The sequence below is a fragment of the Setaria viridis genome, chromosome 1, assembly GCF_005286985.2.
Source record: "Setaria viridis chromosome 1, Setaria_viridis_v4.0, whole genome shotgun sequence".
In the NCBI taxonomy this organism is placed as follows: Eukaryota; Viridiplantae; Streptophyta; class Magnoliopsida; order Poales; family Poaceae; genus Setaria; species Setaria viridis.
The window spans coordinates 34,424,508-34,436,743 of record NC_048263.2 but is presented as its reverse complement, the minus strand read 5'-3'; the positions used below and the strand labels follow the sequence as shown (position 1 = coordinate 34,436,743).

The 12,236-nt window shown below is 46.5% G+C and overlaps 1 protein-coding gene across 5 annotated transcripts; it reads left to right on the top strand.

Moving 5' to 3' along the window:
• Positions 1–523: 523 nt before the first annotated feature.
• LOC117833556 (uncharacterized) lies at positions 524–7,786 on the top strand. 5 transcript variants are annotated; one of them, XR_004635501.2, is made up of 5 exons: positions 524–929; positions 1,032–1,427; positions 4,602–5,482; positions 6,435–6,496; positions 6,647–7,786. XR_004635501.2 is itself a non-coding variant. In XM_072294611.1 (3 exons), the coding sequence occupies exons 1-2, from the start codon at positions 756–758 to the stop codon at positions 1,425–1,427; spliced, it is 570 nt and encodes a 189-aa protein (XP_072150712.1). In that variant the 5' UTR covers positions 524–755; the 3' UTR covers positions 4,602–7,786. The 5 variants fall into 5 exon arrangements, 2 of the variants coding, with proteins under 2 accessions (XP_072150712.1, XP_034568998.1); XR_004635499.2 differs by having other exon boundaries at positions 4,602–6,347; XR_011898566.1 differs by having other exon boundaries at positions 4,602–6,496.
• Positions 7,787–12,236: the final 4,450 nt, after the last annotated feature.

Below are 12,236 nucleotides of genomic sequence, written 5' to 3'. Positions count from 1 at the left end.
GAGGCCATGTATACATGCCTGTAAAATGATGAAGGTAGTAAGTAATCCCAATTGTCACATTGTGGACTTGTGGCCCTGTGGACCCTGTTCTCGGTGATTATGGCAGATTGGCAGTCAGGCTTAGTTAGCTGTATGAGGTGAGGGGGCTTGTAGAACTGCTGGGTGCTGCTATAGCCTATATAGGCCTGTAACTCTGCAACTTACTGTGCGCGTCTCCATATTGATCCGGAGATGTTGCATCAGTGCAAAACAACGTAGAGTTGGTGGAGGTCAATTGTTTTGCTCAAAACTAGTTTCGAGCTAGTATTCAGTTACTGTCAGTACCTGCAAGGACATATTTGACTTATCCATAAGCTGACCTATTTGATCTACATGCTACCAGGATTGAGGAAGGGGCTCTCGCTACTTAAGCATTTTCCAGAATAACAAATTTTCGCAATATCTAAGCGTCCGCAAACTGGTAACAAGTTTTTGCGAAGCAGTCTGTTTTGATAAAAAAAAAAGAGCTCCGGTTAGAAGTTTGTTTATGCAAGTGGGACAAAAACTTTTCCACACGCTTATTTCTCGTTGAGAAAATCATTGCTGTTGCTGACATGTGATCTCTGACCAGGAAAAAACCTGCTGCAATGCAACAAGCCAGTCTGCCTGCATACTGGAAAACTGGATAAGACGGCCTTCGGCAAAAAACCCCCACTCCTCTCCCCCTTCCGTCCGGCCGCCTCACCCATCCGCCATCCGGCCATCCCAGCGCTACCATGGCCTCGCTCCACCCCGCGACGGCCACGCTACCCCCGCGGCAATCCCTCGCGCCCTCTCCCGGCGCGTCGTCACTCTCGTGGTACGCCTCCATCGCCGTCTCCCGCATCCCGCCGCCCCCTCGACTCGCGCTCCACTCGCTGGCCCCGGCTCACGGGCCCCGCAACCGCCAGGTTCGAACCCTCTTAGCCCCCCTCTCGCGCACGCACCACCGCGCGTCGATTCGATTCGTTGCCGCGACGACGTCCCCGCGCTGATCTAACCCGCCGCAGCAGAGCCTGGTGGTGTGCGCGGCGTGGACGCGGCGCTCCCGGAGCGAGGCGGAGCAGCGGCCCAACCGCAAGTCCTGGAAGCAGCGCACGGACATGTACATGCGCCCCTTCCAGCTCAACGTCTTCTTCTCCAAGCGCTTCGTGCACGCCAAGGTCATGCACAGGGGCACCAGCAAGGTCATCGCCGTCGCCACCACCAACGCCAAGGACCTCCGCCTCACGCTGCCGTCCCTCGTCGACGACAACGCCTGCAGGACCATCGGGAGGCTCATCGCGGAGCGGTCCATGGACGCCGACGTCTTCGCCCTGGCCTACGAGCCCAAGAAGAACGAGCGGATCGAGGGCAAGCTCGGGATCATCATCGACACCATTAAGGAACATGGCATCATATTCGTCTAGGCAAGTTTCAGGGTAGGAGTAGTGCTGTTGTGTGTTAGTTACGATTCCTATTACCTCGCCATTGTTTCCTTGTTGAGTACTCAAATTATATTAACACGAAAGGATCTTAGACGGTTGGACCTGTCCCTCGGTTCACAAAATTACAGAAGTTTGATTAGATTACCAATGACCACACTGTTTTCCGGATTGACTCACACCCCTGTCAGTTCAGAAGTCCAATAAAGCAATAAAAATCTGTCAAATGGTAAGTATGAATTGCCAGTTGTGCTTCTAGTGACAATGAATAGTACTAGTATGTCAGTTCAAGGAGGCTTACTGAGTCAGTATTTTGAGAGCTGACTATTGTTCTGAAACATGAAGAAATTTCTTAAGACAAAGTAATCCAGTGACTGTCCCCATTCCACTCAAAATTCTGAAGGAACCAAGAACCATTCACTCAAATTCATCATCCTTGTCTACTTATTTGTGAGATAACAGTAAGTTTTATTATGTGATATTTTTTACTGGTAGTGTTTCAAACATCAGAATATAAGAAATACATGGCTTTGCTGGAAGTTGGAGCTAGGCACAAGTCATGACTCTGTAATATGGTTTCCATTCCGTCCCTTATTGTTCATTTGGTAGCTGACGAATGTCCTCCAGGAGCTGTATTCTTCATGCTCTTCGAATATAATTGAATGGTTCCACCAGATGTTGAGAGATTCATTGCACAGTAATTATGTTCATTCATTGGATAGCTGAACTCTTCTCCTCCGCCTTGTTCATGGAAAATTACATCTGGAAGAAAGTGGGTAAATGGTGCAATAAGAGAAATGAGATTATAACAACAATTTGTTTAAAGGAAATAACAATGGTACAATAAGTGGAGGTAACATAGTTCTAGATCTGTTCTTTTTTTGAAGTGTATCATCTAGATCTGAGTTTGTTTGTCTTTGTCATAACTGTGTTGGAATGTTTCCTCACCGGTGAATGATGAAAATTTATCTATCATTAAAGTGCCCATCATTGTTTCTTCTTGATCTTAGTATGAATTATATTTGTTTTTGTATAAGATACATTGATAGATCTCATTTAATACTCACATTTTTCAGAGGTTGTGAAACGATACTTCTTGCCTAATGTTAGTATTATGTTGTCATACTTGCAGTTCACAGAAACCATCCTGATATGGAACCTTCCTGCATGGATACACAAATGAATCTACTTAATTATTTTCCCCAAGCTTTATTCTGTTATTGAAAATGAAGTAGTATAATGGGATGAAAAATCAGTCAGTGGTGAGTTAATTGGCTATACCCTGGGGTGTCCCTACAAGAAGTATGGCATCTTTCTGATTGTTCATTTGGCCTTCCAAGGAACAATTGCTTATTGTCCGCATCTTAAGGCCGTCAAACCCTCTTAGGCCTGCAGCAGCAAGAATCACGGTTTCATGTTATTATGTTAACTGGAGAAAATTGGCTGATCTGCTTCTTGAACTTACAGGCTGCTGTGTTAGTAGTCAGTGTGAGCAAATCTCCCAGTTCCCTAGTCTCCAATCCCATGTTGATGTCTGATGAAACCTGTTCCCTGCTAGCTCCAGCAGATTTCACAGCCTCAGCACATGAGGCTGCCACTAGTGCTGCAGCTGATGTGATTGCAGCATGCATCTTTTTGTCAGTGTCTTCTCTTCTGTTAGTCATGGCAATGCCACTCAGATTGTTTGACCCAAAGGAGCAATTTCCAATAGTCCCTGCAACTACTGTAGATAGTCTTGCAACTGAGAGGGCTGCATGCATCTGGGCAGTTCGGAGTCTTTTATCCTCTCAATTCCTTCCATATCCCCTCTGCATTATATTCATTAGCTTGGCTTTCAACCATTCTGCCACTGGGCCTACAATCATCTGGAGAACATTGTATGTGTCAATGGCAAAATAGAAAGCCTGCCTATCTTTGAAAAGCTAATCTTTGCTTACACAGTTTGTGTGCCTAGTCTTGTAATTCTGAAACCTTGTGTGGGGAACATTTCCACTCGATAGTAGAGCCTGTTAAAGCATCCATTGGATCAGGTCTACAAACATCTATAATGTGCATTTAATCACTGGGTATTTGATTTTACCCTAATTCCATCCACCCTTTGTTAGATTTCTTCATTGAGATTGAGCATGTTGTTCTCATTGTCGTCCTTGCACATATCCAGTGTACCATTCCCAGAGAATGCACTTATACTCTAAGAAACACAGCACAGTCACATAGGGGTGGTATTTTGAGATCACTTTATGACACTTATTCCATGAAATATAATGGCTACTGGACCAATATCATATCAAATGAAAAAGTCCATTCATTTTGACATCTCAACTATCTCGTTTAGTATAATGTGATAGGGCATCTTACTCCGCATTGAAGGCTTTTTTGAATATCAGTAAAGCAAGAACTAACTGTGGGCCATAAGATAAGTAATTCCATGTTTCACAGTTATAGTATAAATTGCACCTTTAGATATGTTTGGTAGTTCACCATTGATAGGTTATTTCACTTTAATGGGCATTTTTTATTATTTTTAAGAAAAGCTCATTTTGTTTCACCAAAAGTTACCTTTTTCGTCATTTGTCTTGAGTACAGAAATTATTTTAATATATGCAATCATACACACATCTAAAGTATTGTAGTGTACAATAGTGTTTTGGATGATATATGTAATTGAAGGTTACTGGTACCATGGAGCATGACTAGGTATCATATTATGTGGTGGATTAACATGAAAATTACACTCCTCTACTATATTTCAGTCTTCAATAGAACATGCATGGTCCCTATTGAGCAGTATTGGACTGTGTGTGGTTTTGGATAGATCATGATGGATGCTTGATTTTACAAGTAAAATAGAGCATCGGATTACTAGGCACATAGGAGATGCTTGCTGGGTTGATATACTTACATTTACAGACAGCAGATAAAAAATTTCAGCAGAAGATAAGCTTTGGGATTTAGAATGAAGCTTTGCAGTTTGTAGATGGTTCTCCATTTCCTCTGCTTCAGAATATTCTGAATTATTTGGAATTTTTCTGTACAATTCCAGGCTTCTTTGCTCATTCAACTTCTGTTGCCATCCTTTCTGCCACGAAACATGATTATGTTAAATTAATTTAGATGCTTATATCATTCCATCGGTTAACTTTCTTCATCTTGCCACAGAATGATGGTAATCACAAGCACTTTGACCTGGAGATCCTTCAATCTGTCATATATGTGGCAAAAGTGGACAAACTGGCGAGAACAAAGCACATATTGCTCACCTTTGGATCGACACTTAAGACACCAATCTGGGATAGTGTTCGTCCAAAATTTACCATTTGCCCCATTTGCTGATGATTTGAACTTTCCTGTGAACTTGGAAATCTGAAGGTAGCTCAAATTCAACACTTAATAAGAACAGACATTTTTTAGAATCACAAAGCCAGCTCCTGGAAAATCTATAATTCTAATATTTATGCATATGATGCATTTCATATTACAAGAAATTGCTGAAAATAGAATGCTGAAAATAGCAAGCAATGCTGAAAATAGCAAGCAATGGAGTGAAGAACCTCATTTAAACTCTATCTTTGTCATATAGTTGAACATATATAATCAAGGAAACACATGCATATATGCTAGATTTCAGTTTGGTCGATGTTTGACAAAACAAGGAGCCCCACATGACCTCGTGGAGATGCTTCTCCAATATAAATGAAAAACGATGTTATGATTGACTCAAAAACATCAATGTTGAAAGAAGCAACATTAGGAATTAAAATGTCTTCAAATAAGCTTTCACATGACTAGCAATCAGTGCGTATGCTTACTCAAAAGGGAAGGGCATGCTTACTCTAAAGGGTAGGCCTGGGCGTGATGAACTCTCTTAGCTGCTGATTACTTCTTGATGCCCTTATATATCTTCTATATACAGAAGTTAGTTTTAAAGAATCACAAGCTGTGGTTCAAACTTTAGAATGGTTTCCTCATTTTCCGATGGACTGTCAGCGGATTCTCCAGCAGTATGCCTTCATTGGAGTTAGCAACCATCTGTTGACTTGGTAAGCTCTTCAGTCTGCGCTTCATTTAAATAGAGTTTCACCTTCTCTGTATGTATTTTTTAGAAGATGTCGGCAACAATATTAATGATCCTTGTGATAAGGGGTACAGTGGTGGGGTTCCTAAACTAGTGATATCTTCTTGTGGCTTGAAACGTGACATCAAATCGACTCAGAAATTCTAAGAAGCTTTGGCATGCTCAAGGTAGTGATTGGATAAGGATGTTACAGGTTTTCAGTTTTCATATAGAAAACAAACTCTACAATCTATTGTTCTCACTTGAGTGGAATTTAATGCTCAGACAAGGTTTTGATGCATGACTAAGTTTTGGAAATTGCCATTCATACTTAGTTATGAAAATTCTCGTTCATATTTAAGTGACATCATTTTGATTTTGTTACATGAATTCTTGTGCTATGAAGCATTGCATCTTTGTGACCAAAAAGTTCATTATGTCGTTACTTAACTGGTCAGTCAGTGTGGGACGGTGGAAGCTACACATGATCATGCCCCTGTTTGTCACAGGGATTGATAGTGTGCCATTATCATAGCATATGATCTCGTGCCTACCTTTTTTTCTAATCAATGATCATATCCGAGGTTTGGGACCTCCTGGTACCATATTATTGAAGGGGACCATGAAGTTTGCTAGTTTCTTCCGTCCAAGTGTTACTAAGAAAGCAATTTTGGATCTACTTACCCCTGGTTTGAGAACAAGTTGTCCCATTTGAGTGTTTACATATCCTGAAGGCATTCCTGGGATTTTCTTCGTTTTGAGACTCTTTGAAGCGTTTCTGGTGCAATTCTGATTTTCTTTCTCCTTTCGTACGGGCGCATGGAGGGAACCCTTTATGGCACCACTGCTTTGTAATGTCTACAGTACACTCTACAGTCTTGTTTGCCTGATGTTCCATTTGCCTCTACTGACCTCCCATTTTCCTCCTGATATTCCAGTTTCAGGTATTGGAGTTCAAATGACCCAATTGAGCACGATGTAGTCTGAGGACTGGTAACTGGTATGTTTTCCATCTTCCTCGTGATGTAACTGGAGTTCATCATTTGCGGTTCCGTCTCCAGCCGAGTACCGATCTTATCATTCATGCGGAGTTCTGAAGTACGAGCAGCTGCAACGATTTCAGACGGTGACGGACCTGTTTTCCATGCAGGTCCGGGACTAAAAGCACCCCATGGAAACTGGGCCCAGTTCCCCTTCAGCATATATCTTTCTAATCAGAGGCCCTCAATATGATTGAACATCTGTTTCTAAGAGCCCAGCGTCCTCTAAAAAATAAAGCCCAGCATGAGCGCTCTGCATCAGCAAGCTCGCCTCCATTTCGACATTACCCCTCGCGGTCGTGGCAGGACGACGGTGGCGGCCCCGCTCTGGCGATCGAACCGGCCGTCTACGTCCTCCATTTCGACATTGCCGCATGGGAGTCCCGAGTCCGTGGTGACATTGTTCTCCTTCAAGTTCCACAGCCGAGTCCCCGACCCATGGCGCCCGCAGCCAGCGGGGCTACGCCTCCCCCTGGAATGTCCCGGAGATGCGAAATTGCGAAGTTGGCGCGTCATCTCCGCGCTTCACGGCAGTCATCACTCCATCAGTCTGCTGCGCGACGGCATTCCTCCTGCCCCGCCGTGCCAGCGAGGCCATGGCAGGCACCACTACATTCTCCGCTGCTACGATTTCCCGACGTCGCGCGGGGAGGGGAATCTGAGTATCTGACTGATTCCACGCCGCTCGGCTCAGTAGTGGCAGGGCCGTGACGGGTGGATCGACCCAAGAGATGGAGACTATCAATTCGTTTCACCACTTCTGCCAGGGAAAAAGAAGCGTGAGGCGTAGCTTTCAGAACTGACTCTGGCAACGACCGACGGGCAGCTCAGAATGGTTCCCAGAGGATTAAATGTTCGGCTGAATCCTCACGTTCTGAGCATGTATTAGAAGATAATAACGTCGCTGTCTCGCCCATCGCCTTAAAATAGAGTCGCTGACTTTGCCGGCAGCTCATATCTCGGTTTCGGCCGGTGACATGGCTGCTGAGATACTACCTGGTTAATCGTAAATCGACCCCCTTTTTTGTAAAATAATCTGGGAAGGTGACGCATCGCATCCGCAGCTGCGCCGCCTGAACCCCGATCGTGAATCGTGATATACGCTCCAACAGCATACGTAAAATTGATAGTCTAAAATCAGTTTTAGGTATAGCAGAGAGAAAAATTTAGGTACTTCAAAGTTGCTCTCTCCAACAGCTGGTGACCTATAATCCTTTCAATGACTAATTTGAGAATAAAATCTTTTTTCAGAGGACAATTTATAACTTAGACTCATCTTCTTCCCCTCGTCCCGCTGCCGGCTCCCCCCTCGAGCCGCCCTCGCCCCACCTTTCTAGGTGTGCAGCTCCTCTTCTTCTCCCTCTCCCTCCTCGCCGCCTTGTCCTCCTTCCCCCGCTGCCCCTCTCCTCCCAGCCCTTCGCGCCCTCTATTCCCTCCCCCTGTCGCCTCTGCTCACCCACATCGGCGATGACCATGGCAACCTCACCATTCGAGCTCAAGTCGCCACCGCATCCCTCTTGCGCCCCCTCCTTCTCCAGCGAGGGCGACTGTCGGAGCGAGAGGAGAAGGGAGCAAGGAGTGGCGCGCCGAAGCTCACCCACCGAGTTCCCCCACGCGACGGAGCTCAATCTTGGTGAGGGGTTGCGTGTAGGGCCGCTCCTCCACCCATGCCAGTGCGCTGCCACTCTCCCCACATCCGGCCGCCGTTGCTCCGCCCGCGCATGGCCATCCCCTGTTCCCCTCCCCAAGCACCGACCTCTGCTCACTCCACCCACCGGCAGTGCAGAGCTCCAATCGAGGGTCGGGGCAGGGCCGGTGGAGAGCAAATCGGAGGTGGACGGGTGAGGGCAAGCGATGGCATGGTCGGCGGTGAGCTCCAGCGGCCGGAGGCGACGTGGTTGGGGGAGAGCGCGGCGGTGGGTACGGCAGGGAAAAATCCCAAGCGGACGGTTGGCCTTCCCGCGGGAGCATTGCAAGTTTTACCAATCCAACTCTGGATTGGTATATTTGCGTATAAGAGAAAGAAATTTAAGATATAGTCTTAAAAAAATTAGGGATAGCAATCCATATAGATATGCTGTTGGAGTAGGATTTTTTTTTTGCTGTTTTTGGGTACCTGTAGTTTTTAGAGATAGCAATCCGTTTTACATGTGATGTTGGAGATGCTCTTAGCCCGGTTCAACCGACACGATTTGTTTTTTCTCCCTCTCTCTCCATCTTGGATTTGATAAAAACGTTGCGATGTCGACGCTTGCTTTGCCTTGTGAGTTTCCTCTCCAATTTGAATCGAACAACTCGAGACGTACTATGCTTGCCAATAGCCAGCAACCGCGAACTCTGAGGCGTCAGGCACCCCCCGGTTGCGTCGCTGCTGCGTCGACCCGGCCCGGCGACGTCGGCTTCCGTAAACAGAGGCAACCAGCATCGTGCACTGTCACGCCTGTACACTTCAATTCTACCAGCCGGCAGCCGCCCCAAGATATAAGGGAACCGTCACCGCCTTTGATCTTTCCACAACGTTGACGGGATCAGCAGGCAGGGGCAGGCCGCGCGCTGCGTTTAGTTTCCCTCGCCGGCCTGGCGCCGCGAAGCTTCGAGAGGTAGTAGCGTGTTGGCGCGCGCGCGCGCGTGCTCCCTTCTCCTCCTCGCGACGACGAGCGCGGCAGGCCGGGAAGTAATTAGAACCAACCCGACGGGGCGGACGCTTTCCCGTGGCCGCGACGTGAGGACGACCGACGCCTCCCCTGCCGGGGACGGACGAGACGACGGCAGGCCGAGCCGAGGACTTGATCTGATCCTTATATTAGCTCTCGCTTTCTCCATCAAGCGACTCGGCAGTCCCGGTTTTCTAGAAGAAAATGAAGTACTACAGGTATAAGCCGTTGGCTTTCCATATCTTCAGAGAGACTATCGCTGCGCTGCACCCGTCTCGCACGCTGACACGGGGGAAACCGCAGGTGCACGAGCAAGCACTACGCCAGCAACTGCGCACGGATACATACGGCTTCCGTGAATGGAGCTGCTAGCTTTCTGTTCTGGAGAACGAGTTGCATGACGCGATCGAGCTCCGTGCGTTGTGCCGTTGCAGCTGTGCGTCTGCTTCACTCGTACAACGGACCCTGGGCCGGGCGTGCAGCCGGGAGCTTTTTCTCCAGCCGCAGTGGTCAATTCAGTTCGGCGAGCGACTGTTCTGTGGTGCAGAAACCAGGGAATCCTGCATGGATATCTCGGTGACGAAAAAGCTTGGAAATGTTGTTGTATGTATGATATTAAAATACGCACGTGCCCGCCTCATCGGCGAAAGATCAAACATGATCGTGGGGCCGTCGTCTGGCCCTAAAAGAGCTCGTGATGAGTATGACTACATGACTAGTATATGCAAATAGTAAGTGGCACTGAATAACAGAGAACAATGAACCAGAGCTTTAGTACGGCTGATCCTTTTCTTTTTGTGAAAAATAGTACGGCTGATCCTAATGGATAATATTTCTAGATTTGGACCTTTTCTAAAGGGTGAAAAAAAAAACTATTCTCGTCGCTATATGTGGGGATGGAAAGTAGCGAGGCGTAACAGTGACTTGCAATCTCGAATGTAGGGTGGCAGTGGCACAAAGGCACGTACAGTGCATGGTTCTTTAGAATTTAGATACATCATTGTCACATTGTTAAACACCTGTATAAAAATTAGTAGTGCTTAAATATATTTAACTATCATGTTAGGACACCTCGAGCAGACCTTAAACATTGTGTATATCCTTCTCGTAAACAGTTGGTGCATAAGACATGAAAGGAACCATTCGCTTGCCTAAGCACTATAGCACTATATGTCTATATCTAAGAATCTTCATTTGCGCATGTACTTGAGAAGTACTCCCTCCACCAAAATATAAGGCGTGATTTGATCTATTGCGATCTCCAACCTCACACTCTGACTATTACAGTTGTATATTTTCATAAAATTGACATTATATGATTTTTTTTCAAATACAAATCCAACCTCACACTCTTGACTATTATAGTTGTATATAATCATAAAATTGACATTATGCGATTTTTTTTCAAATACGAATCCAATAATATTAACTTTGTATGGTTGTATGCATTTTAGATTAAGTATTGGTCAAAGATTGAAATGTTTGAATCTTAAGTAGCAACCAATATGTCCTAACAGCCATGTTCGTGTTTACATGCATTCATGAATGAAAGGGTAAGAAAAGGTCCGTGTTCGAAAAAATTACATCAATGAGACTTATATTTGCTCGCTCGTGCTCTCTACATTCGACAGAGATAATCTTTTGGCCATCGAGTATCAATATATTTGGGAGTACTTTGGTTGAGATTTTCAAAATGATGCAGCGAGATTTATCTTGAAAATAATATCACGGTATAGTAATAATCATGTCAATATTCAAAAAAACAAAACAATCCTGATCCATGAAGTTAATTGAAGGGAGGTGTACGCTACCATACACCACATTTAGGTGCTGTTTGGATCCACTAGGTAAATTTTAGCTGACTAAATTTAGTTGCTATGATCCAAACAGGACCTAACTAAAGTTTAGCTAAACTCAGCTAAACCGATAAAGATCAAATTGCTCCTCCACCTTTCTCAGAAAAAGTTTCTAAAGTGAAAATGAGGGGCAGGATAGATAAATAACTCAAACTTTAACTAACTATGGGCGGATCCGCGATCTACTGCTACTCTCTCCTCTTGGGCGTCGGCCTGGCCACCGCAGCCGCCACAGTGCCACACCACTCCAAGCAAAACTGCAAATAGGGACCATTCAAGTCGGAGGCCAAGGGAATTTGACCCAATACGATCCGGGCGAAGCCGACGCCCAATCTACGACCATCGTACCCACTCATCACGAGGTCTCGTCGATCGGCTCACCCAACCCAGAGGACCAAGGGCCCCCCCCCCCCCCCCCCCCCCCCCCCCCCCCCCCCCCATGCACGCCTGCAGGCACGCCTCGTGCACGATCGACACATACACAACACACCGCCTCCCGCTTCGCCTTTCTCCACATCTTCCGACCAGGACCAGCAACCCCGGTTTTTCTAGAAGAACAAACGACAACCGGCTGAACGACGAAACCAGGGTCGCGATCCGTCGCTCGCTCGCTCGCACTGGGCTGAGCCTTGAGACTGAAGAGTCCGCTGTACTCGCGAACCAAATCCATGGAGAAAATGCAAGGTGTTTGTACGCCCGTATGCGTGCAACCGCGCGCACGAGCACGGCTCTGTGGATGGAATGGAACACTACCTTCTGGAGATCCGGTACATGACGCGATCGCGAGGTCCGTGCGGTGCGACGCGTCGCACATCATCGACTTTATTGTGCCTACTGCGGATTAAGTTGAGGTCGGGGTCGAAATGCAGTTGGGCATGCGACAACTCCTCCGTGGCGCGGCTGAAACCAGAGAATCCTGGTACTAGCTCGTGAATATCTCAGTGAGGAAGAAGCGTTGGAGTATCACTACTACTCCGTACATACATGGTGCCAAAATGGCGAAATGCGCACGTGGTCGTCTGCCCGCGTCGTCGGCGAAAGATCCAACATGATCGTGGGGTCAGTCATCTGGCCCTAATAAACGAGCCCAGCCCTTGATGCTCCCGCGCGGCCAGGTCCCGACCAGGTCCTCCCAGGATGACCCTGATGGACAATTTTCTGAATTGGGACCGATCGCTGCACGGGGCCGT